The sequence below is a fragment of the Calonectris borealis genome, chromosome 20, assembly GCF_964195595.1.
Source record: "Calonectris borealis chromosome 20, bCalBor7.hap1.2, whole genome shotgun sequence".
Lineage (NCBI taxonomy): Eukaryota > Metazoa > Chordata > Aves > Procellariiformes > Procellariidae > Calonectris > Calonectris borealis.
Window position 1 is genome coordinate 10426780 of NC_134331.1, and position 25641 is coordinate 10452420.

Genomic DNA, 25641 nt, shown 5'->3' on the forward strand with positions numbered 1-25641 from the left:
GAGCTACAAAGACCGTCATTGTGCAGAACTTGTTCCTCAATGCTAACTATGGTTTGCCTCCTGAGCTCAATTAAATCTAATTGTATTCAGAGAAGAAGGACACAGCTTGATTTAGACCCTGGACTGACACCAAGGAGCAAAAAAAAGAAGTATTTCTACATATAAACCTCTGAAATTTGCCTAAAGCTCACCGTGAAGTAAGCAAACAGTAAAATCTCATGTGATTTTATAATCACTTTTAACCTTACAATTCCTGTTTAAGAGTAAAAACTTAAAGAAATAGAAGTTTCAACATCCATTTTTTGGCAAATAGTTGCAAAGTAATGCAAAAATAACTACTGATGTGGTTGGAAATACATCAGGAGAATCTATTTTCCCCAAAGGCAGTTTGGTTCTTCTCAGTTACATCTTATTCCCAACAGCATTAAATGCCTTGGCACGTTCTTACTTCTCCAAGAACAGTAAGGCCATGCTCAGAGCAAAGAAGTCTTACACAGAACAATTTAAGTCCACCTCCGTCCTTACCCTTTTGGCTTGCAGGGCCTGTGATCACCAGAGAGGAAGAAATTGAGTCACCGATGTAGAGCTCACACAGAAACCCGATAAACCTCAGTGGAAAATGATTTAACCAAATTGGTGCAATTTCTTCAGTGAATGAGCCCTCTGCCACATTCACTTCCATAGTGGTTTGTAATTCAGAACGTATTTCAAACTGTATAAATATGATTCTCCCCTGAAACAGCACCAAATGTGTTTATTGGATTAATAATTTTTTAAAAAAGATCTTATTATGCAAAATTATTACACTGAAGTTAAGCTTTGGGCCATACCTTAAATCTTCCCTGTTCATAGCGGCAGTGGCTGAGCACATCTGAACATCCATGGCCAAAATGACCACGGAGGTAAGAGCCCAGGGGAGTCACACCACGGCTCTGCCAGGCAGCTGTTACCACCCCTCCGCCACGGTCGCAGGACGGATTGCACAAGCACTTTTTATTTCAAGGATTCTCATTGCAAAACCGGAATTAGAGCAGCTGATTTTGTGCTGAAGCAGATAAGAGCACGTATCACCCATTTAATTGGCTTCAAATGAGGGCAGTCACTTCCAGCTAAAGAAGCAACTGCATTTTAAACCATTCCAGCTATTTCTGCAGCGTTCATCTCACAAAAGCACTTAGGCTCTATGATGTGCTGCTTGCAGTTATGTTACTCAAGACTGAAGTCAGATACTCTATTAACAAGTAATTAGAGTTCCTGAGGTATTATATGATAATAAGGTTGGGATAAATTCTTGACGCTAACATTGTTCTCAGCTTGAGTTTGAATTCCTGGGAGAAGGTAACATCTTAATAAAAAGTTCCAGCTATTCTTGGCACGAGGACAATTCTATCTATAGACTCATTCTAGTAGAGTATTCTGTATGGCATAGTGGATTTGTGCCAGGAAAAGAGAGAGCTAATTACCCTGAAAGCACTTGATGTACAGATAATCTGGAATCGATGCATACAGAGAAAGAGATTATCTTCAATGGCATTGCTTTTCCTTGTCTCCAACCACTTTCTACTGAGTCCAGAACGCAGCGGGGTCACGGATTTCAATGCCATTTGCATATTACATAGTAAATATTTAAATAAATATTCTGCTTTTTGTAGCTGCCTGTCTCATAGCTTGTAAAGCACTAGGAAGATATTAAAATCTATTCCTCTGCCAAGGAATGATATAGTTCCCTGACCGAGGAAGTACCTAATAAATTGACAACAGTTTTGATGGTAGCTGAAAGGACTGTAAGGCTCAAAGCTTCTCCGCCAGCCCCGTTTAAGGTCTGACACAGATCTTTTAATGAGATCAGACCACCGATTTTTTTATTTGTAAGCAAATCTTACCTATTGAAGAGGTGTTGAAATCTGTGTGCTTTTGAGTTTAAAGCAAGGCAGATAAGGCAGCTTGAGGATCCTTCCGGACTTAGCAGGCCCTGTTCAGGACACAGATTTAGTTCTAAAGAGGAAACGTGAGAAGAGGGCTGCCCTCAGGCCAAACTGACCCAGGGAGGATCACCAGCTTCAACCAGATCAACTCAGCCAGTGCCAAGTTCCTTCTGAGTGAATATTGCCCTACGTTTAATTCCCAGCCCACAGAAGTTACTCAAATCAGGAGGGCAGACTGCTTCCTGGTCACCCTGAATGCTGGGTGCCACCTTGGGTAAATAAACACACGGAAGTCCACAGGCTGCTCTGCTCGATTCAGACCAGCAGGCACTGACTGCGAGCGGATATGGTAGGTTTTTTCCAATAGATGCTGATGCAGAAGCACACTTAAATCCCAAGACATGAGAAGAGAGACAGTCTGTAGCAAAACCTGATTTTACAAATCAAAGCAGAGCAAATGAACCATTTTTTTATTCACATCCCTTATTCAGCGAAAGGAGTTCACAGACAGCACCTTGAAAAAGTTCAGTGTGCTATTAGCATTACAATATTTTTCATTCAATTGTGTCAAAGTACAGGTCACAGCTTTCGCTCACAGTTTCCACAGCATCAGCTCTGGGGAGCAAGAATTCAATTCAAGTTTGCTTTTTGACTAAAAACAGCTACATTCATTTCAGCAAATATATACCTGAAATACCTTGTTATGATTTTGGAAGCAAAATCATTAAGTTAAAAAGGAAAAATTACTACAAGAACGCTATAAATTAGGAAAATAAAAAGATTTATAAATTTTTTTAAATAAAAATCTGTCCTGTCAGATATATACTGTATATATTTAGCACTGTAGAATTAATGGTCATTTCTGGGCATCATCATCATACCACATTATCACTCCACTCCCTACATTCAAGCAGATTAGTTGATCCCATGCTGTTGTGACCAATTCCTATTAAAGCTTTCATCCTTCATAGCTTTTACCAGCCAGTCCCTCTCATTCTCCTCGTCAGAGTCACTCATATCGCTGGAATCAGCAGCCAAGAGACGAGAATAATTGATCTTTTTCTGCCGCGGCAATTTAGACTGGACAATTAAGATTAAGAAGAGCCACAGCACCAGGCACACGCAGCACGCCCTGTAAAGAACTGCCAGGCCAAAGTATTTCACGACAAATCCCCCTGCAAAACTGCCCAAGCTTGCTCCTCCGCCATAGCAGAGGCCCTGGAGAACAGCGTGCAGGGACCTCTCCATGCCTGGAGTGGCTATGTCATCCACCGTCATGTTAATCACCCACCACAAAGCACCGCTACTGAAGGCGGATAAAATCTGGATGAGGAGAACTGACCACGCAGTCCACAAGAAGGAGTAGCACAGAAGCTGTACTGCCAGGAGGCTTAGACTGACTGCAACAATTTTGCTGCTCGAGAAAGTCCTCAGCAACTTCCCTTTGAAGAAATAAAGCAAAATTTCAGCAAGTAGCCCAACGGCCACAGAGAGCCCCATGTACAGCTCACTGCTGCCTCGGTCCTGCATCTGCCAGAAGAGAAAGTTCTGTACCGCAGACCCAGCTGCGCCAGCGAGGAAGACTGTGATGGCATACAGGATCGCTCGGCTGTCGCTCCACAGCAGGGCCAAGGCTTTGGCGGTTTTGTTAACACGGTCAGTTCTCTTGGGAACATGGACAGGAAAAAAGACACTGACGAACAACGAGAGTGTTATCAGGAGAGCATAGCCATAGAAATGGACAGCGAGGCGGGTGATTGTACTGCTGAGGAAGCAATTCAGTTGATCCACAAATATGGCAATGCTGCAAGCACCTACAGATGCCCCCAGGTAACTCCAAATCCACAGCTTGCCATACCTGTCAGTCGCGTCAACGAAGTCGAGATATTCATAGAGACTCTCATCCACTGTCCATTCGAGAGACGTAGCCAACAGCTCCCAAAGCACAACAGCACCCAGTACCATAAGAAAAACCTGATGCTCTCTGTCCTGAAAGATGTTTTGCACCGCGTCGAAGCTGACATCCTGAGGGTCTTTCCAGTGGTCTGAAAGGTTTCCAGACACATAAGCATCTCCAACAGTAGGAAGAGTTGTTTTAAACAAAGAGAGCTCATTACTTTCAGTAGCAAAAAGGCTTTCTTCAGCGTTATCAGCAAGATCTATCGCAGCAGAACCCAGACTGCTCGTTTCCTTCTCAAGTCCACGTAAGGGAGGTCTGTAGGGAGCTGGCATTTCTGCCTCTCCTGTCTCCCAGTTACCTGCTTCCACAGAAGTTGTCCAGCCAGAGGGACCATCAGAGTAGCCATTTGTCTTTGTACCACCTTCACCAATCCCTCTGCCTTTTTTCTCAAGCGTATCTGTCAGGCCAAATAATCCCTGGAAGGCTGCACTGGTTCGTGTTGGCTTTCTGCTTGCTATTAAAACACCAGCAGTCGTTTTCACCGTTTCTTTCAACACAGCTTTTGCGTTCGTAACAGCACTCATGCTTAAAACACTGTGGCTGCTCGTGCCCAGATTGGGCACTGTGGTGGTGGCCCCTCGGTCACCCGGCTGCTGGCTGGCGTTACAGTACTTGTACCCCGCGTCCCCGTCGGCGGGTGGGATGAGGGTGAGCAGCAGGCTGGCCCCCGCCGAGCCCAGCAAGGAGCTGGTGACCAGAAGGCGCCGCTTCCTGCGGCCCTTGGGGCAGCGGGAGCAGAGGGGAGCCCAGAGAGCTGCCGCCATGTGCCTGGCTCCGGCCACGACGCCCACCAGCGGGGCCGGCAGCCCCAGGTGCCGGAGGTACAGCGTCAGGAACGGGGCCGCGCAGGCCCTGCCCGCGCCCTGCAGGAGACGGAAGAGGCCGGAGAGGGCCAGGGCCCGGCCGACGTCCCACTGCTCGCTCATGGCGCCGCCGCATGCTCCTCCCGCGGGCACCGGCGAGGCGGCCACGCACCTCTGGGAGCCCCCCCCACCCCTCCGGGCCGCGGTGACCGTACCTGCACGGCGCGGGGCTCCGCCGCCGCCCGCCCCGGCCCGCACCTGCCGCCGCCCGCGGGGCCGCGCCCCGGGCCCGCCCCGTTGCCAGGAGACGGCGGGCGGTGGGGAGGACAGCGCCGCCTGCCGGCCGGGAGGGGAAGGGCCGCCGCCCGCCCCGTTCCCGCGCCGCCGCCTCCTCAGCGCGGCCACCTCAGCCCCGCTCTCCTCAGCCCCGGCCTCCCGCCGCGGCCTCCCCGGGGGAGAAGGGGGTCCGTGGCGGGGCCGAGGAGCCCCACCTGGTGCACGACGCCGGGAGGGTGTTGGGGGGGGGGGGCGGGCAGCCAGGCTTTGCTACATGGCCAGCGGCCCGCGAAACCGGACTGTGAGCTGCAGCCTGAATACCGAGCTCCGCTTTAATGCTTCCTGTCCAGATTAACATCTGTTTTCGATCCGTACAGTTATTTATTTTTATCCTTATCCTGAGGGAATGAGATTTGCAGACCGTGGGTAAGATCAAGGCCCAGGCCGCCATGGGACAGGACGCGGATGCCCGCGGGATGCCTGTGGTCGCCTGCCGCCAGGCCTTTCCCCTCGTGCCTTACCCCGCCCGGCGGTTCAGGCCAGAGCGTCCCAGCCGCTGCGAGGAGGAGCAGAGCGGCTCTGCTGCCTCTCACACACAAAATAAGGGACATGGGGGATTTTTTCCCCTGAAGTGGTGGCAGGAATGTTCCAACTTGGTTCAGGTCCCAAAAGGAGACGCTGTTTGCTGCAGTGTTTCCCCATATGTGGGAAAATAAAAGCTAAACTCTTCAATTCAGAGTCAGGATGGATTTTGAGAACCAAAACCTTCCATGCTGGTCACAAAGGAGAGAGGAAACGCTTTCCCTTTTTCATATAAAATCTCATCAGCTCCACACAACCTGTTTCCAAGCAAGGCAATCTCCTGGCATTGGGTACTCCCCAGCCCACTCCCTGGGCAAAATAACCCTCCCGCTTTCAGCCCCGCGCCGCGGGGACACGCTGACCCAGCCTGGGCAGCGGAGCGGGTTGCTGCAGTGGAATAAGGCATCAATCTTATTAGGCTGGGTTTTGTTCGAGATGCTTTGCTCAGGCGTCGGAGCTCCCTCCATCCCTCCCCATCGCCGTCGGGGCTGGCCTGGATCCCCTGCCCATCTGCAGCGTCCCTCCCCTGCCCGCTCACAGGTAAGCAGCCGGTCTTCTGGGCAGCCATATCCGCTCCCCTCTCATCACAGGCAACTGTAATCTAACCCCATAACTCCCTAGCAGAAGTCAGCCAGTCTGGCTCCAAGGGCTGTTAGGGCTTATTTCTATGAAGGTTAGAAAACAAATTTACAATCTAATCCCACAGCAAGCACGAATCCCTTTTTGCATCGCTCCTGGCTTTCAGCTTATCCGGCGTGATTCACTTGATTCCCAAGTGAATTTCACACCCTGATGGTTTAAGCTGCTTTAGGGCAGCTGCCCCAGGGTTGCAGCTACATCCCCTGACCCACAGCTCTCCGCTCACAGCTGCTCTCGGTGCTAACGCCTTCGCTCTGCTCCTCTCCTTTCAAGCCCTGCAGAGCTCGGGAAGGGCTGGCTGCCGAGCACTTACACCATGCGTCTCCATAAGGGAACAGCTATTCAGGTGCTGGTGGTCTCCAGCAGTCCCGGCAGACATGGCAATGCCTCTGCTGTGGCAGAGTGGGCAAGATGCAAGGAAACGTGTAAAAATAGACTCATGAATCACTGAATTCAGAAGCTCAGTGCAGTCAGATCTCCTAAATCATCATTTGGGATGGAGAATTCCATCTTTCAGCACAGATTCTTCTTTCACTTCTTTCAGCACAGACTCTTTGTTTTTGTTCCCACGTGTTGAGTGATGTGCTCATAGTCCTGCCTTACTACAGTGCTTTGTAGCCGGATGTTCTGTGTGCTGTGCCATGTGTTCATGCAAATGATGTTCACAGGAGCCGTTTTGACACCGACATCCAGTTGTTTCCAGCCCCTGGGGTCACCCAGAAAACACAGGCCAACAGCGTAGCGCAGCACAGGAATCAGCAGAGCCTCGATTTTAATGAACCCAAAGCAAGACATGGGGAGATGGCATTCTTGCTTTGAAACACCTTTAACAGGGGCTTTTCCCCTGTTCTGCGTTTATCCCAGCAGTGTTTGAAGGCTGCTCTCCTCCAGCTTTAAAGTCTGTCCTCTGAGTGCAGCGGGGCAAAGGCAGGCAGGACCGCCTGGACACTGGGTGCCAGTGGAGGGCTCAGCGAGTTCAGCCAAGAAAAGGGAAGAGCTGCGTGAGCTGCTGAAATCACCCCGGTGGGATATGAAATATGGATGGGGCTGTGATCACTGCTGTTAGAGCTGATTTACTCCCAGCACCTTGCAGTGGTGCTGCTGGGGAGGTCGTACGACGAAGACGCATTGATCCACCGTTAACAGTGGCTACGCGGCATTGTCCTCCCCCTCGATCAGTCTGTAGGTTTTCACATGGAGCTGGTGGGAGATTAATTTTCTTTCCATATATAAAAATGATCTATACCAGGATTTCTTATTGCTGGGTTCATTCTGCCTCTGGATGTTTTAATTTTGGTGCAGAATGCTCCTTGGAAAAGAGATTACTTTTTTTTTTTTTCCAAAAAGTGCTCAATAATTTACAGCCAGTGGGTGTTTTCAGGTTGTCCTAGGTGGTATTTCGGGAGTGGTGATGGAAGGAGGAGGTTGTTCAGAATGCCGAGCTCACAGGCAGCTGGCTGGGGATGGCCTTAACTACCTGCAAGTGCCAAAGTGCTGCTTGCCGCCCGGGCTGGTCCGGGTTTGTGCAGGAGGAGGAGGCGGTGGTGACTCATGCTGGGAGCCAGACCTGGCATCACGCAGCCGAGACCATGGGGTGACACAGCAAGCCACCACGCAGGGACGCGCATGGACTCTGGCCAAGCCAGCTCAGCGTCAGCCACCGTCCGTTGGAGAGCTGTTTGCGTCTCTGCTCGGCATCGAGCTGGGCACGCGGAAAGAGCTGGGGGCATTTTGGTGTAACGAAGACAAGCGTGATATAATGGCTTAAATAAATGTATTCAGGAAGGACTTTGAAAGGCTGGGAGTCTCTCCAGTGAGCTGGAGGGAGGTGGGGAATCCTGCCAGGTAAAACCCCCAACACAGCTGTACCAGGAGGGTTTGTGCCTGCAAGCCCCACCTTCAGGCTCTGTTATTTATGAATGCACCCTGCACTCAGGTTTCCTGTGCTCTCCCAGTCTCCAGGCAATCGTGTCCACCCTTATCTGCTTGAGGTCCACCTGCCGCGTTCCTCCAGGCATTTCACCCAGACCCTGTGCAGCAGATGGAGCTGCTCTGAAGCCGGCAATTCGTGGGAACGTACCTGGGTATACCCGAACCCTGTCCCTGTACTATGGATGCTCTGTGATCTGCATTAGCTGCCCATGATTTCAAGGGGTAAATAAAAGAACCTGTGAAATTCTCGTTCTCACAGCTGTGCTAATTCATTAACAGGAGTTCACGAACTGTTTCTGCTCTATCAATGAGCAGCTCCTGTAGTCAGTAGGATCAGCAGGCCTTAGACGATGCTTGGAGAAAGCCAGCAATTCACCCCTTTCCCAGCCCAAGCCTACGTGTGCTGGGCCAAGTGCTGGCCCTGCTAAGGGAATGGGGTGCTTGAAGTGACAGACTTTGAGGGGAACAGGCTGCGGGGACAGAGGGGAATTGAGGGGCAGGAGGCATGGGGGCTACAGACTCCTGCTTCCAAATTTCTGCAATTCAGCCGTTTCTGCCCATCCCTTCACAAAAGAGCTCTTTGGCCATGAAGTCTCTCTCTGTGTAACATAGCATGTAGTCCCAAGGTGGGGAGGAGAAGACATCAGCCATAGAGGGCCAAATGACACTGATGTCTTTCTATTCCTACCACCCACCCCAGCCACATGCAAACATAAAAAACCAACCAAACTGACAGTTTCTGCTGCTTTTTTTCTATTTTTTTTTTAATTGGCATTAAAAGGATTGCACCTTCTGATACAGATCATCTCTGAAACCTATACAAATAACTTACAATCCATCTACATCATTTACAACTGTACAGAGTAAACTCTGGACACCGCAGACCATGTTCCAACCCCGTGCATGGTCTCGGCTTTGTAAGCATTTGGCTTGCATGCCAGGGTACATGAACCCCCCCAGTGAAGCCCCAAGGATGCAGACATGTGAAGAGCCACTGGTCACCCCTTAAATCCCCTGTTACCTTATGCAGCAGGTCACAGAGGAAAACAGCTGGTGCAAGCGGGTGTTTCCTGACTTGTTTCTGAGCCTCCTGTCTAACTTCAGCTTCCTTCAGGGCCAAAATGCTTGCTGCTTAAGTCTGGCATTGGTGGGCATCAACAATTTTTTATTTGTGAGCAAATGGAGGTGAAATACTGAAGAACCGAACGCTGTTGCTGAGATCCTGCAGCTTTATGACTCCTATGAGGGGATGTTAAGGCTCAGGGACTGTGCTTGGCTCAGCCGGGAGCGAGGGGCTACATCTGCCAGCATTTCCAGGTAGCTTCCTTAGGAAATGGTCATGTTGCTGTTGCCCAACATGATCTTTCAACTGTTGGTGCTGGTTTGGGATTAAATATTTCTTGGGACCTGGAGGCTTTTTACACTGCTAAATAATCCATCACCCGCCGACAGCTGTAGAGCTGCTGTGCTCCCAGTAGTGTATTTCAGCCGTTGTTTTGGACTGCATGGTACATCCAAAGTGAGAGTGAATAAGCCTTTAGCTCAGGAACAGGAAGAGAAAACGCCTGCTGTGCCAGGTGACAACACAGGACAGGAGCAGGAATACAGCAGCCCTGTACTTGTTGGCAAAGAGGGGGACCAGGGAAGTCTGAGGGTTGAACCCCTAAAGCCTTGTGCATGTGGCAAGAAATGCAAGGAAGATTTCTATGGGGCCTAACCAGCCGAGACAACCCACAAGCTCAGAGCAGTTCTGCGGAAGGGAAAATCCTCTCCACTACCCCAGACTGGGATACCTGGAGGTGGGCTCCTTGTTCCAGGTGTGGGTGGTTAAACAGAAGTGACTTTCCAGAGGTGCAGCTCCCCGGGGCCAGCAGACCTGGCACGGACAGGACAGAGGGGTGGATTTGTCCCCAGCCCTCAGGGCTAACAGGCGTTTGCCAATGCCACTGCAGCTGGGTCAGCATCATCCTGTAGCACGGAGCTGGCTCCAGAGAGTCCCCATCGGTGACAGCCAGAGATGACTGGGAGTAGCTGCTATGCACATATACAAAGCTAAAGGACACTTTCTTTGGGCTGCTGATCCAAGCAAGCACCCCTGAGTGAAGGCAACCCAGGTAACGAGTTATCTGGGAGCCGAAAGAATAAAAAAATGATAGTGTCATAGAAGGAATGCTCCCAAATCCCCTCCAACGTTAAGTTAGGGAAGACTCCTTGGACACACCCCAGAAACCACAGATCACATTCAGAAAGTCAATAAATACACACCGTGTTTCTTCCGTTATTTCAGTCAGCCACAAACTGGAATGAAGACACATTCGTCCCACACAATCGTCCTTAACACCAGGTTAGTCTGAGCCTGGGTGGAAGCAGGAGCTGTGCTGTCGCTGGCCCATCTGCAAACCAGAGGAGGGTTTCTACGCCGTGGTAGTAGCAGAGGAAAGGAACGGAGAAGTCTTGCAGGCATCGTGCCCATCCATCATTGCCAGGAGCACTACTCCGCTCTTCTACATCTCTTACCCGCACAGCAGACACAGACCAAACCGGGACTGCAAGGCAGACTGGGATGCAGAGGTATTGCTGGCTGACCTCACGGAGGTCCGCTGCTGCTGGGGTTGTAGGTGGTTTTTCCCGGGATGTACAGCAGGAGGAACACAACCGGCACTTATGAGGCTCCAGACCAGATGCGGAGAGGTTGCATAGTGAAGCAACAGTGAAATCCCGGGTGGGGTCAAAGGTACAGCTCAGATGTCAAAGAGCTGTTGAGCAGCCTCCGTTGTCTGCTCAAAGAAGGTTTCTTCTTCAAGCAGATCTATACCATTCACAGCCAAGCATATCCCACAGCACTGCCTAGGCAGCCTGGGCTGTTCTTGCCCTGTTCATCACTGCCAAATATTGCACTGCATTTCCCATGTCCCTGTTTCACACCATTCATTGTTACTTTGTGTGGCCGCTTTGAAACAACAACAGGTTTTCCATCGACTTCCACAGAAGCTGTGTTAAACACGCAGGCTCTCCCAGTTATGGTCAGGCTTACAATGAGGTTTCCTAAATCAGTCAGGGGAATAATTGCTCGTTTGCCCAAATACATCACCCTGTGCCAGAATGAAGAGTTTGCTGTGAAGAACCCCGTGCAATAGGCCTTGATCCCCTGCGGGGCTGTGAGGGATCACCATAGTAAATATTACTGATAGCAACTGCTCCGTGATCCACAAGCACAGCAAGCAACATCACCTCAGCTGTATTTTCCCCAATCTTCCTGAAATGAAGAAGCTCAAAGGTTTTCTCTGACTTGTGCAAAAGGTTAAAACTCAGTTCTTCAGCAACGCTCTGCCCCTTGGCAGGGGGTGTTAGCTGTGGTCATCGCTGGGCACAGCTGTCCTCCCTGAGCCCCATCAACCTCTGCTGTTGCACCTTTTTACACCATTACCGTTGTAAAATCAGTCAGTGGCTTTTAGTGTGTTTTCTTTTTCCATCTTCTCTGTGATGACCCAATGTCGTATCTCTCACAGCAGCTTTTTCTTATTTTCTTCATTGGATGGCGCCTGCAAATGTGTTGATGGGCAATAACAGAGACTTGGGCATGTATTTCACAAGCCCCACATCTTCTGTTCCGTGCAGGCTGAATTTCATTGTCCTTGTCTTTTGCAAGCAGTAGCTGGGCTCTGGGCAAGGAGACACTTCCACGCTGCAAGAGCACAAGAACATATTTACTGCATGTGCAAATCTGCCCTTCAGGGCCAGAGTCTGATCTCAGACTAAACACCAGGTCTCTCCACTGACTGCTGAGGGAGGGCTGTCATATTGAGGTGTCCAGCTGCTTTTATGCTTTTTCAACTGGTTTTGGCCGGAAAGATGAGCTGATGTGTATTAGTGTTTGACACAAAACCAGTGTCCTTAGCCTGGCTCAGTTCTATTCTCAGAAATTCACGTTTTATGTATGTTCCACATGGACCATGGACCATGAACCACCTGTCTGTTTGCTTCCAACACGTCATATGTCACTGCAACTACTATAGGTACATTGATCCCTGCTATTTTCACAGGGCTGAATTCTCGCTCCTTACCTTCATACGCTTGAGATACCCTGGTGAGGAATGCAGGCAGTGAGAGAGCATCAGTTCCACGATCTAATTAAGGAGACCTAAGATCTCAGTTTGGAGGTACCTATCCTTCTACTGTCTTAATGACAGCACCTTACTTAAAATGGAAGAACCATTTTGTTTCTCACACCGTCACCCAAAACCAGAAAGGTAGGAGAGCACCGCTCTGCCCTGCTTTACCTGGAGAAGCAATGTATTTGCCCATGGGTCTTTCGTCATGTATGAGGATCAGGACTAGGACTCCCCGGGAAACAGCTCTGCCACCGTGGGAGCCCTTCCAAGGAGGGGTGCAAGGTCAGCGGCAAGATGTGCAGAGCCTGGCACGCATTCTCACCTGATCACGTTCCTGTAGGCTCTTCTGCTGTCCTTGTCCAGACACACCGTGAAGGGCCTCTGCTCTGTGCTCCTGATTTTGATATTGCGTGTTTTCAACCTGTTTGCCACAGCCTGGATTGAGAGAGGAGGAAGAGCCCAGTGAGCGTCTCACTTCCCTTCCCTTGGCTGTGCCGTGACGGGTGGTGTGTGCATGCTGGGTATGAAAGGGACAAATGATGACATTTCTCTTTTTTTTTTAACCTCAGATGTGACCCGAGGTGACTCCTTTAAGGAGGGAAGTGACTCTCTTGTCCTTTTTCTGTAATCACAACCTGATAAAATTTTGCAAGGGCAAACTCCAAACTGGCAACGCTTGCACAGGTTGCAAGGTTTGGGATGTCTGATGTGGGGTATGATCTGTTCTCCAGGGCCGTGGTATATCTTGGTGGGCAACATGGGCTGCAGTACCTTGGTGTTTTCAAAAGCCAGGTGAAAATAAGCAAAAGTGTGCTGGGTAGCTAAAAATACCAGCTGAGAGACTGGAGGCTCCAGGACCCAAATGACCAAGGCACAATAACACTTAATGCCACCCAAAGTGCAGTGACACATTCCCACCGGGCAGTGTGTCCTCTGGGGTCTACTTGAACTCTCATGTAAAACAAAAAGGACAGGAGCCCAAGTTTTCAGTCCCATCTCTTGCATATCCATCTTTCTGAGTTGGTAATTAGATTCATTGAAGTTCCTGCTTCTTGTTTACGCTTTGTTAAAATATTTCTCCAATGGCTTCTATTCTCCTGAGCTCTGTGGGGATTAACAGATGGGGTCTGGGGAGGGCACTGCTGCTGGAGATGTGGAGCTAATGGAGTTGATCGCAAAACTACAGACCCTCTCCTGTACCCAAGTGGAGCCACGATGACCAGGGCTAAGCTTTATCTCTCCACTTCATCCCTTGGGTCACAGAATCACCTCAGCAGCAGCTCAGTCTTTCAGGGTTTCCTGAGACAGGATCCAATGTGGCTTTGAGCGGCAGGGATGGCATTTGGGGCTTTGGCTCAAAAATCTAGACTTTTCCATGGAAAGTAATTGCAAATCACTCTCTGAGCAGAGTGGGCCCAAAGTCTTCTCCTCCCCTGCAGAGTGTTTCCGCTTTCACTGTTGTCATAAGGGATTTCCACGCATTGGCCGACCCCTCCAGTGAGCATCCACATCTACTTACTGAGAACGATCGTCCCGACAAGTTGTTGATCCTAATGATTTCGGTGATGTTCACGTTCAGACACACCAGATCTGCAACAGAAGCAGCATGTTAGGCTTGGACCGTGGCATGATCTCAGCTCAGCTTTGAGTGGGGCTGGTGCCGAATCCCACACTCAGGTGCACTGCCAGGGGTCCGTGGGATACACAGGACAGCAGAAAAGGAGGACTCTAGCAAGCTCCATGGGCTAAGGGTTTGCATGGGATCATGCTCAGGGCAGAAACCTCGGAGGCTATGCTAAGGGCAAGGTGAAAGAATAAGGCTGCAGCAAGAGGAAGATGCTTCCAAGCCTAGATTACGGTTATGCTGAACCCCACATTATAGGGAGCCTCAGGCGCATCATTCATGAGAAAACACACAGCCCCAAACTGTGGTGACACCAATATATGCATGTCACTGATTCAACCGCCACAGCACAGGCACATAGCACTAAGTACTATGGTCAGATTTACTCTACTGAGCACCAGAAAACTCATCAAACCCTCTTCGCAAGGCCTCAAGCAGGAGGAACCCACCTTCAGCCTCGTCAGCTGGGATGGCTTTCATCACCAGACCTGTGGAGCGCAGGGACATTGCCAGCTCCTTTGCCCGGTCACTCACCACAACCTGCAGGAAAAGCTCTGTTATTTCACCCTGGCAGAGAGGTCAGACATGGAGAGGTTTGGGGGCATTTTTTCCACAAATGCAGGGTTATTCAACAACCTTTTAAAATTCACCACGACCTCTCTGTCCTCTCCTGGAGTGCAATTCCAGAGGAAAGAAGGAGGGCCAGAGCACTCCTTTTGGGAGATCTGTGCCGTGCTGGGGGTCCCTGTGGACAGAAACATTTCGGGCTGCCCAGAGCCCCGCTTACCTTTCTGTATGTTACTGTGAGATCCATGCCAGGACCATCCAGGGTTGTTTTCTTCTTGGTCATGCTTAACTCTGCAAGGAGGGAACCGGGTAGGATTGAGGTTTCGCGCATCCCACCTGTCTGTGGTCAGCAGAGAGGGGTCCTCCCATGGGATGAGGCACTCCCTCCATCACACAGCAGTCATGGTCTGGCACACTGGCCCCTCACTCCTTGCCTATGGGAGCTGAGGGTCTGTGCATTTAACAGGTCCAGTGAGATGGACTCAATCGAGGGTCTGTGCCCAACCGCAACGGCAAGCATCCATTGGATCAGACACTGGGGTGCACTGATGATAGGGCTGATGATGAGGCTCTGTAACGGTCCAGCCTTCAAACACCCTTGTCCCATCACTGGCAACTCAAGGAAGCAGAATTTCTAATAGGGAAAACATCTGGCAGAGAGGATGGCTGTAAAGCCCAGCTTGTTTCCTCAACAAAAACATGATGTTGGTTCAACTTCAGAGGGTCGTGGAGCCAACCAAAGCCACAGTCTGCAAAACCTGGTTGAGACCAGGAGTCAGTGACCACAAGGTCTCTCATTTAGCCTGGTGTCATGCACCTGAGAGGGATATGGAGATGTTTGGGGAGGCCCAAACAAGGGGTATTGCCCCACGCCATGGCCTTGACTGCTGCGGGCTGAGGGACACAGTGAGTGGGAGCTGGGGCCGGCAGCACCCCCGCCCATGATGGCAGCCCCTGCTGCAGGGCTTGGGGGGACATACGCACCTCTGTGGGAGATGCTCTCCTGCACCTGGGTGCGCAGCTCCGTGAGGAACACATCCTCAGCCGGCTCCTGCGCCGGGTCGTTGAAGAAAATCTGGAAGAGAGGAAAATCTCAAAGAACAGCTCCTCCTCAGTCACCCTGTTCTCCAGAGCACCCAGGTGTGACATCATCAAAGGGAATCAATGACCTCATCATGGCAGCCAGGGGGCCTATGAGATGGAGACAACTGCTTTTACTCTGCTTTCTGAAGCCCAGGAGCATTGCAGGCCTTGCCAGGAGCGCGGTGGACCTGGCCAGCAGATCCACGGGCAGTGTCCCCTGCCACTGGGTGTCACTGCGCGCTCACAGATGAGTCTGTTCCCAGCCACCCACCCAGAGGCAACCCGGGTGAAGGGGAGCAGCTTCCCAGGCCTGACTGCAGATGCTGGTTTAGCTTCAAAGCACGTAATTTCTATCTGATACGCCTAAATCAACTGGTCATTTCAGACCTATTAATTATTTTCTTTTCATGAGCTTGTTTTGAGCAAAATGTGAAGATAAGATCCTGGAGAACCTCTCCTAGCCACTCCTAGTCCTACGTCCAACTCCTGTGGGACTTGACTCTCACTTTCAGGAAAAGTCTCTGCAGCTAAAGAGGAACAGCGTGGTCTTAACCAAAAAGGCAAAACAGGCTTAGTGTTTCTTTCCATATGAAGCAGCATCACACCCTGTATGACAACAAGGTAGGTTAGATGCCTCTATCTGAAAACCACAGAGTCAGTTCCTCTTCCCCTGCTTGAGTCACCCACTCTCTCACTTGCTTTTGATTTTTGTCTTGGAGGAGAAATGAGTGGAATAAAAATTCACCAAAAAACCAAAATCCCCAGCCACAAGAGCTGAGGACCAGGTGCTCCAAGTGTTTACAAGCTACACGTTATTAGCTCAAGTCCTGGTCTACCAGTAATTACCAAAGCTGTTCCAGCTCTTTGCAAGCCACATGCCAGTTTGCTCATGAAATGGCTGCTCCTTTGCTACAACAGGTTACCACATTGGCTGCAGATAGATTAAAAGGAGATGTACATCGGTGCCACCCTAAGCTTTGAAGGGGGAAAACTGCCAGAGGAGCAGTTGGGGGATTGATGTTACATGACTGAATACAGTAGTTCTTTGCTCTCGTATCAAAGGCCAGGTCTCACTCCGATACCATTTCAGAGAAAAGCTGGCAGGAAATAAATAAAACTGTGTTTCAGGAAGCCCTGCAAAGCCCCTGCAAGGTACAGGAAGGTTTTGGCAAAGCCACTCAGAAAACTCCTGTTTGCTCACAACATCTAAAGCAGCAGGAGGTGCCAGAGCTCCTGAGCTGACCCCAGTCCAGCAGAGCAAGAAATCTGTGTCCTTATGGGGTAATTCCAAGGTTCGCTTTGCTGACCTGTGTGATCCTGAAATAGTCTTCCCGGGATCATTGACTCTGGCTGAGTTGTGCTACAGGGAGTCGCTAGATCCGGGAGCCTGGCGAGGATGGGACAGGCTGGGGAGCACAGAGATCCCCCAGATCCCCCAGATCTGCCAAAAGCCCCCTGGACCCCATCGACTCTGCACAGCTCTGCCAGCAGTGGAGCTCTGCAAGCCCTTGCAGGGCCATGGGAAGGCACGAGAGATGTGGCACCCACCTTCACAGCGTAGACCTGGAAGCAGACGGGCTGGATGCCCATGCGGACGTAGTAAGCGATCACATCAGTGATGAACAGATCAGTCACAAGATGTTTGCTCGGAGAGGAAGGCTGGGGGGGCAAATCACATTATGGATCAGCCACAGTCACTTCTCAAAAACACTGCCACAAACCCTCACGCTTTCCTAGATAAATAATGAGGAAATGAGCTGTCGCCCAGGGGAGCACCGAGCTGCTCTGCCATAACTAGTAAAAGTGAATGGGAGAAGCGAAGGCTTGCGCCCACCTGCCAGCCTTTTTTGTAGGCTATCGATGGTGGCTCAAACTGCCAGGAAATGAGAGCTGGGGGTATTTCAGCAAATGCCTCGTTTACATTTTCTTTCTTGAAATCTGCCATTTCCTGTCCCTTGGCCAAAAAAACCCATCACAGCAAATGGGTCTTGTGGGCTGGGGCAGTGTCAGCCGCAGGCACCTTCCCAGCTGCTGGGCCCGGGGAGGGGTTTGCAGAGAGAAAGCTTCGATCTGGGGCACGGAGGAGCCCTGCAGGGCACGAGCTCATCCTCAGGTATGGTGGACGTGTTTGGGAAACAGGCCAGGCTGGGGAGGTAGGAAAGTTTCCCTCGTACCATGGTAGCCAGCTTGGGAATCATGTGGCACAGCGTGTTGATGTTGCTCTCGTACCATGGGTCGGCTCTGCCCAGGTACCCGGCCACCTCGCAGAGCTCCTCTTGGCCGGTGGCAACGTGGTCCTGTGGGAGAAACACACAGCTCAGAGTAGGATCACAACTCAAAATACCGGGAGCCATAGAGGAGGCAGAGAGAGCTGGGGCACGAACACCCAGTGAGCAGCTCCCCCATCCCTCCACCTTCCCTGCTTGGTCCAGAGAAGATGGCAAAACATTTCTTGCAGCACTCATTTAGCAGGTGCTCAAGAACAAACATTAAGTGAAGAATGAAAAGAAGAAATACTCATTTTTATAATGGCACGTTTGTCAGGACTCACAGCCAGCTCTGGGCTAGTTTAAAATATTGTGGGAAGTGCGACTGTTTATTTATCGCTGTCTCGAGACTGTCAGAAGGGAAGAGGTTTGCCCAAAACAAATTGCAAGGTAGTGACTTGCAGAACTAAAACTGGGGCCACGACCAAACAGGCAAAGCCCTCACTAAGGGGCGACTGCTTCCCCTAAGCATTTGGAAGGTGAGAAAATCATCAGTCCTTTGCTAAAGCTCCCTCCTATAGCTGGGGCATAGCAGCAAAACTGAACACCTTTCTAGACTGTGAGTTATCACCCATCAGGGTGGTCGGAGCAACCTGAATGTCTCTGGAGCTGATGGATTCCCAAAGTCAGTCTGCAAACCGAGCCCAGTCACCCTGTCTTGGCTCCCATTCTCCTGGTTCTAGGAACTAGGCATTAACAGATGTGAATTCCTGTAAAGCCCCCTGCTCTTCCTCCAAAAACACCATCAGCCGCTGGCAGCAGGCGGCAGCACCCGGAGCTGCCGAGCCCAGACTCACCGCTACGGCCAAGGTGTCTGGCTGCCCTGTCACCACCGGGATGTAGTAGAATTGCAGGTTCAGCCTGGGAGTCAGGAAAACTCGCCGTGTTTCTCGTTTTCTTGAAATGGAAAAATAAATAGCCGTGTCACAAGGGGAAGGTGGAGGAAAACGGCTCTTGGCCAAGGCTGGGCAGTGCCAGGAGACCGCAGCTGCTCTGCAACAGGAGCTCATGCCCTCCTCGCACGCCTCCTTTGCCCAGTATGACAGCATGGCAGTAATGTCCCCGGGTTCCCAAATCCAAAGGGGAGATGGTGGGGGTAAGGGGCATCCCGCAGACGGCCTCTCAGCTGGGACCAGCGGTCCCCTCTGAACCCAGCTCTGCTCCCCAGGCTGCTGCCTGCACCACGACCCAGACTCACCCCACGTTGGTCTCCTGGCCCAAGTGAGCTGGCTGGGCAGCTGGAGGACAGCTTTTCTTTAGGATTTTTCCCTTTTGCATAGGAAAACATCTTGCCTCGTTTATTGTTCATTTAACTCATTCCATGAACAGAGGGGAAAACCTCCCTGTGTGCATCATTTGGGCCAACAGAGCCAAACGATGCCACGCAGCCGGTGAAGACGGATGCATTTGGATGCAAAACATTCTGTCTCAGGTAACACTGGAGCCCAACCCCCTCCCCAGCCATCCTGGCTGCTTCAACAGGCTGAAGAGCAAGCCCCAACTCTGTTCTCCCTTTCCCCAAGCCCCCAGAGCCAAAGAGGGTCTTGGGGAAGACCACCAGTTACCTCAAAGAGTGGTAGGCTTGGGCCAGGCGCCCCAGGATCCGGTCGTCCCCCAGCAGCACGATGCGGGCAGTGTGCAGCCTCTGGAGCGGGGCTGCAGGCTCCGGGGGGATGCCCGGTCTCCTCTGTGGCTTCGCCGGGGGCTTCGTCCCAGGACCATTGCAGCCAGCCTGCAGGAAGGCCATGCTCTCCAGCGGCGACAGCTTTTTTTTAATGCCACCCTTCCTTTGGAGCCGGGATTGCTCTGTCTCAGCGCTGCAAGGATCCTCGGCCGCTGCGGGCAGGTCACGCTCGATGCCGCTGTCGGTGGAGAGCACGGAGAAGCGGGTCTGCTCGCAGCACTCGCAGTCTGAAATGATGTCCTGGATCTCAAAGTTGTCCAGGTCCTGGCTTAGGCAGTCGGGCTCACAGCTCTGCGACAGCGGGCGGATGAACAGCACCAATTCCTTCCCTGAGGGCAGAAGGGAGTTTGAGGAGTGAAATACAACCAAACCCCAGCTGCGCCCTGGTTCTGTCCCAGCTCCCCTCTTCTCATGCAGACCAGAGGGTCAATATCTCCACCAGCGGGTCCAAGAGGAGCCAGTCTTTCAGTCCCATTTCACATTGCACCATAAAGAGAGCTCAATATCACTCAAATCAGGTACTTTGGGCTCATCCTGCTGCAGCCTGTCCTGCAGGGGTCCCTCCCTTATCTCCTTCACCCCTCTCCCCCCCAAACCCCTGATCTGACCCCGACACCCCACAAGAAGGAAGGCTGGTGCAGTCAGCACAAGCCTCCACAAGCTTGGCCTTTGGGCCATGATTATGAAGAATCAGTGCTAAATGACATGTTTTGCACAGGCTTCCCAGCCTCAGGCACCATCCAGACTTGCCACAGCCCCCCAGGGCACTCACAGAGCTGGTCATCTTCTGTCCAGAGGTGAAAGCTGATGCTGGGGTTGGGCAGAGGGGTACCCTGCAGCACTCCCAAGGGAGCATCACCTGGGGGAAACAAGGATGCTTGTTACAACACAAGGAGCAGGAGCAGACGGTTTTCCTGTGCCGGTGCATGAACCCCCACTGGTGCTGCGCTTCAGACACTGGCTGAGATAGCCTGTGCTGACCCAAAGGGCTCTCCCACCCTGGTCACCTTCTGGCCAGACCTGAGGCTGCAATCACAGACCTCTGCTCTCACAAATTGAGCCATAAGAAGGTACATACACCGTCAGTGAAAGGGAGAAATGAAAATGGGGAAAGAGGCACAGGCAAGTGAAGGACCTTGCTTTGCTGCAGACAGCAGAGGCATTGCAGGATAAATAAAACATTTTTCTAGCACTGGGCCTCTGACACACGTGGCAGGACCTCTCTTGGCAATCTCAGCTGAGACGCAAAGGAGGTCTCTGACCCCACCATCCCTGGCTATTTTTAACCCATTACGGCTGTGTGAGAAGCAGTGAGACAATTCAATAGCTCACTGTCAGCAAAAAGAGATGGTCCCACTCCTCTCTCTGTACCACTGACTGCTCCTCCCTGTATCTTGCAGCGGGACAGTCTTGAGCTCTTTTTGGGGAAGGGGTTGGGATGCAGGGAACCTTCCACCAGGAGTAGCTAGGAAAAGGGAAGCATGACTCCCATTTCCCTCTGGTTTACCCCAGATTTGTGTGAGGAGCTGTGATGGATGGGGACATTCGTTATGGTCTGTGTAGCCCCAACGACACCAGGCTGGAACAGAGCACTGCCAGGGATGGAAGGAGACGGCAGTACCACTGTCCACCACATCAGTGCAAGGAGGTTTCAGGGAGTGGTGCACAGTGTCTCCCCAGTCTAGGCCATGGCAGGATGTATCTTACAGCAGCAGAGCACAGGAGAGTCTGTCCAACCTCCCCTGGTTGACACCTATGGCACCCTTTGCAAATGACAGAGACATGTCTCTGGGCCTCAGGGCAGCTGAATTCGCAGCAGAGATTGCCACGGTCCCTTGCTTCCGGTGACAAATCTGCCTTCCACTGCCATGTGCGGTTTGCCAACCTGGACATCAGGTCACTGCAAGGAGCCAGGCTGCAAAGACCCGATCCTGGTGATGGATGCTGCTAAAGTGGAGGCAGACGGGAGGTGGGGATGGACCGATGTAGGAGGGCAATGGCGAGGACACGGCAGCGAGACAGGCTTAACCCACCGTGCAGGGCTGGCCGGGAGCTCACCTGCTCGCAAGGAGCTGAGGACGGCGCGGTAAATCTTTTCCAGCCTCGCTGCGTGCTGGCCGCGGTCTGCGCTCGCCTCGTTTCCTGCACACTCGACTGCCGCCACCACTTGCCGGAACCAGTGCTCGACATCGCTCGTGGGCATATCCTGTTGCGAGGAGCAGCTATTAACACCCGGAGGTGTGAAAAGAGGAGATGCTCCACGGGCAGGGCCATGGGAGGGGGCAGAAAGAGGGCAAATGAGTCCTGCAAAAATTATTGTTTCGCAGCAGAGGGCATAAATGTCCTCCTGTCTCCAGGGAAGGCTGGAGGAGAAGAGATACTGGCTGTACTGTCTGCTTAAAGCTTTTTTCTGGCAGGTTTGCAGCTGATGGGCACTGTGCTCCCAGCTGCCACGAACTCGGGCAGTCAGCAGCAGAACTGGCAGCTCAGGTGACCCTCGGGAGATGGGGACAGCAGACATACAAAGGTGTCCTTGGAGTGGAAATCGCTGAGAGCCCCTGCAAAGTTGCCTTTCTGAAGACATTTCTCTTACTGTGGCCCCACAACTCCTTGAAGGAGGTTTTGGAGAAAACTGGTTGAAACATCTCCACTGAGATGTTTTTGCAATGACCAGTGACTCATATAGGAGCCTATATTTCAGCCGCCGAGCCCAGCTTTGCTGTGCAAAACTGAAGACTCAAACTGAAGATTCAAAACCTCTCAGTCCTGGTGCAGCAACTCTTATATTTGAAGAATTTTTTAGTTTAACACCAGGTCTGCTCGTAGCCCAACCTTGCAAGTAACACTGGGGCTACTGGGAACGGAGATCAGCAGTAAGGAGCCAAGGGGGTCTCTCCACTTGCCAGAAAACCTTTCCCTGCTCCGAGATGCCCAGCAAGAGCAGGACCATTGGAAAACCATACGTGGCGTGGCAGAAGTGGTGCAGTTACCTGGAGGCTCCCCTTCAAGCCACTGATGTCGCAGCCCTCGCCCAGGGCCGCCTGCATGGCGTGGATGATCACATAGCACATGCACGCCCGGGGGCTCTGGGAGACCTGAGCTGCCTCCGTGTCGGTGACCAGCGCGTTGCAGATCGCTTCAGAGAGCAGATCTGGATCGGCAAAGATGAAAATCCTGTGTGGGGCGGGAAGATGGGAAAAGAGGGAGATGAGATGAAATGAGACGAGGACTTCCCGTTACTGACATCGGGGCTGGCACGAGCAGCTCATGTCTCCATTATCGCGTGCAGAGAAAAAGGGTTGCTGCTGATATTCCCTTTCTCTGCCCTGTCTCCCTGACAAGGGAGGCTCCCTGCCTCCCAGGACCATAGAAATAAATTGGGACACATGGGAGGAATGTGCTTCTCCCAACGCAAAGCTCCCCCACGACCACATGCTGCCACATGTTTTATGTCCAAGTTGTTTGTTCCATCCAACATTAATTCAGAGCGCAGGAAAAGGACAGATTTCACTATGGGAGTATAAAAGAAAGAAAAGTAATAACCCACTAGAAGAGGCGCTACTCACTTTTCCTGATAAGGGTACGGGTCGCTTTTGAGACTTTGTTCGGAAATGACCATTCTTTGGTACAACATACCTAGCAAATGCAAGAAGATAAACACGCAGGAGTCAGAGCATGTGAAATAACAAGACAACTCATGGGAGCAGCTCAGCACTGCTCCTGGTTGTAGAGGCTGATGGTGGGTCTGCCAAGTCGGTGAACACCCATTGCTGAAGAGATGAAGTAAAAGAGCCAAGAATTGGGCCCAGAGTTAAAAATAGTCAAGGACGAAGATAGGCCATGCTACATAAAAAGAAAACCCCTTCTATTCAGGGACAATTTCCTGTATTTCCCTTCCTTTGTTTAGTGGATTATGAGCTTGGGAGTGGAGTCGGAAGCAGGAGGAAGAGCCCAACTCCTGGCCTCTGGCCTCGGGGCCACATCGGGGGACAGCGTTTGGGTGGATATGAAGGGTACAACACGTTTCTCAATCAGAAAGGATGTACTTTACCCTTACCCTGCTCTGGGGCAGGGAAGACACATCCACCTCGCTTCGGTCAGATACTTAATACAGTGTGCAATCATCTTGTGAACCTCGTGGTACTCCGAGAGAAGCTCTTATCTTAGTTGGAGATTCCCATCTCTCCACACTGAATCATTGTTTTACCAGAAGTCAGGTGAGATAAAGGTGGACCTTGGAGCTCCAGACAAAGTGGTACTGGGGGAGAGTGGTCGGGGTGATGGTGATGGGCTGAGACTACCAAGAATGGCACTTTCTCTCCAATTTTCCTCCAGGTTCCTCATATTTTACCCCCACCTCACAAGGTGTCTGCACCTTGCAGTGTTTTAAAGGATTGCTTTTAAAGACTCTTATTAAAGAAAACTTTAGCAAGAAGAACTTTAATGAGCAACATAGAGAAAAAGGAAAATAGAGTTGTCCTCTGGCTTGCTTTCTGAAAGGGACTGTTCTCTGCAGAAACTAATGATGTTTTAGTGTCTAAAACCTGATGCACAGGTAGAGGAGCCCATGCTGAAAAGCCTGCAACTAGATCTCAGACCTAGAGTTCACTTTGCAAAAAGGAGACCTCTGCAAAGTTTATGATATGCCCTGGCTGGGAGCATAAGCACCCTGTTTGCTATACAGACAGAGGGTGTATATATATACCTGGCCTTAGATGGTGGTACCTGGACTTGACTCTGGTGGTACCTACACTGACAGCGGGAGGACCTCAAGGTTTTCTGCTAGTAACTAAGGCTCAGCAGACTGAAATCAGGAGAGGGGAACCTTCCCATTCAAATACATCCCCAAGACCTGCAAGCATTTGGCCAGCCCCGTGCAGAAATCCCTGCCATGGCTCGCTGCATTAGGCAAAGGCCAGCTCAGGTATGGAAACCCCCCAAAACCCCCACTACCATTGCTTCGAGGGCCCAAGCCGTTCACTGTGCCGTGCATGGGCAGAGTGGGGAAGCCTTCATACCAGGTGCTGTCCTTTCCATCTTCAGCCTGACAGCATAGTCCAAACCGATGGTGCAGAAAGGTTTGGGCAGGGTGAGCAGCTTCTTACAGAAATCATACACTCTGCTGCAGAGTTCATCGGAGATACAAGGAGCCTGGAGTGAGAAAGGGGCAGTTAACGAGATGCCACAGGCAGTGATCCCTAACGGTGCTCTCCCCAGAAGACCCCAGGGTGGGAGGGCACAGAGCTACACCAAATTCAATATGGATTTAAATGCAATATATGAAGCAGAATCAGGCCTTAGGATGGTTTGGAAGCCTCCAGCTTCTCACTGAAGGGCTGTGGGCACACATTTTTGCCAGGTTGTGGCTTTCTGCACCATCAGGCACCTAAACACCTCCAGAAAAGGAGGTCAGCTGGAAGGACCTGTCACTCCCATACATGTCACAGGTGCCAGTGTCTCAGCCATCAAACATCACACTGGGAAATGCGCAGCTGAGTCCACCCATGGTCGTCCCAGGGCTTTGCTGCACAGATACTGGGATATTTCATCACAGGAATAGGTACTGAGTGACTTCAGGTGGTCCCTCCTGTGGCTTCTGATTTCCCTGGATCTTGCCCCAGCGAAGCCCACGGTAGGTTACCTTTATCAAGGTGTACATCAGCGTGTGCAGCAAGGGGATGATGTAATGTCTGAAGTCACCTCGCTCCGCCTGAGGGACCAAAAGGCACAGTCAGGGTGCTGGGATGGGCAGCAGCAGAGACCAGAGCCGGGGGAGCCACCACAGCCCGCGGGATGTGCTGGGTCCCGGCTGCTCAGCGGCTCAGCCACACAGGGAGAGCCAGGGAATTCACCTTGGCTCAGGGGTGATGCTCCCCAGGCCAAGGTGGGGTTGACGTCCCTCCACAGGCCATCAGGGTGGGCAGGATGTCCCTGGGGCAGACAGGTCCTGCCTGGTGGGCATCCCATGCAAGCCAAGCCTTGGGGAAGGGTGTGGGGGGGTGGACCACGCTGCGGTGGCCACCACTGCATCACAGGGCTGGAGATTGTTGTAGGTGATGTATGTAGGTATAGTATCTACTATTCCATACTGCTTGCTTCTGTAATTTTACTGTTTGCTTCTGTAATTCTAAACAATGAAGATTTGTTGCTTAGAAGTTAGATAACTAATAGGTGTGTGTTTGTAATT

General features: G+C 51.4%; 2 protein-coding genes across 4 annotated transcripts in view; both read right to left on the reverse strand.

The window, feature by feature from the left end:
* Positions 1 to 2411: 2411 nt before the first annotated feature.
* Positions 2412 to 4811, reverse strand: MFSD6L (major facilitator superfamily domain containing 6 like). Its single transcript, XM_075170105.1, has one exon. It carries the CDS (start codon positions 4809 to 4811, stop codon positions 2841 to 2843), a length of 1971 nt encoding a protein of 656 aa, XP_075026206.1. The 3' UTR covers positions 2412 to 2840.
* Positions 4812 to 8862: 4051 nt separating this feature from the next.
* Positions 8863 to 25641, reverse strand: part of PIK3R6 (phosphoinositide-3-kinase regulatory subunit 6) — a 41119-nt gene continuing 24340 nt past the window's right edge. For all 3 annotated transcript variants that reach the window (XM_075169778.1, XM_075169781.1, XM_075169779.1), the window contains 16 exons: positions 25096 to 25164; positions 24473 to 24605; positions 23021 to 23090; positions 22445 to 22628; positions 21513 to 21660; positions 20227 to 20313; positions 19336 to 19783; positions 18568 to 18667; positions 17678 to 17800; positions 17052 to 17162; positions 15405 to 15495; positions 14641 to 14711; positions 14303 to 14393; positions 13749 to 13819; positions 12552 to 12664; positions 8863 to 11802 (listed from right to left, as the gene is read on the reverse strand). In XM_075169778.1, the coding sequence (XP_075025879.1) occupies positions 11646 to 11802; positions 12552 to 12664; positions 13749 to 13819; positions 14303 to 14393; positions 14641 to 14711; positions 15405 to 15495; positions 17052 to 17162; positions 17678 to 17800; positions 18568 to 18667; positions 19336 to 19783; positions 20227 to 20313; positions 21513 to 21660; positions 22445 to 22628; positions 23021 to 23090; positions 24473 to 24605; positions 25096 to 25164 (2067 nt within the window). In that variant the 3' untranslated portion in view covers positions 8863 to 11645. The remainder of the gene's footprint in view (positions 11803 to 12551; positions 12665 to 13748; positions 13820 to 14302; positions 14394 to 14640; positions 14712 to 15404; positions 15496 to 17051; positions 17163 to 17677; positions 17801 to 18567; positions 18668 to 19335; positions 19784 to 20226; positions 20314 to 21512; positions 21661 to 22444; positions 22629 to 23020; positions 23091 to 24472; positions 24606 to 25095; positions 25165 to 25641) is intronic.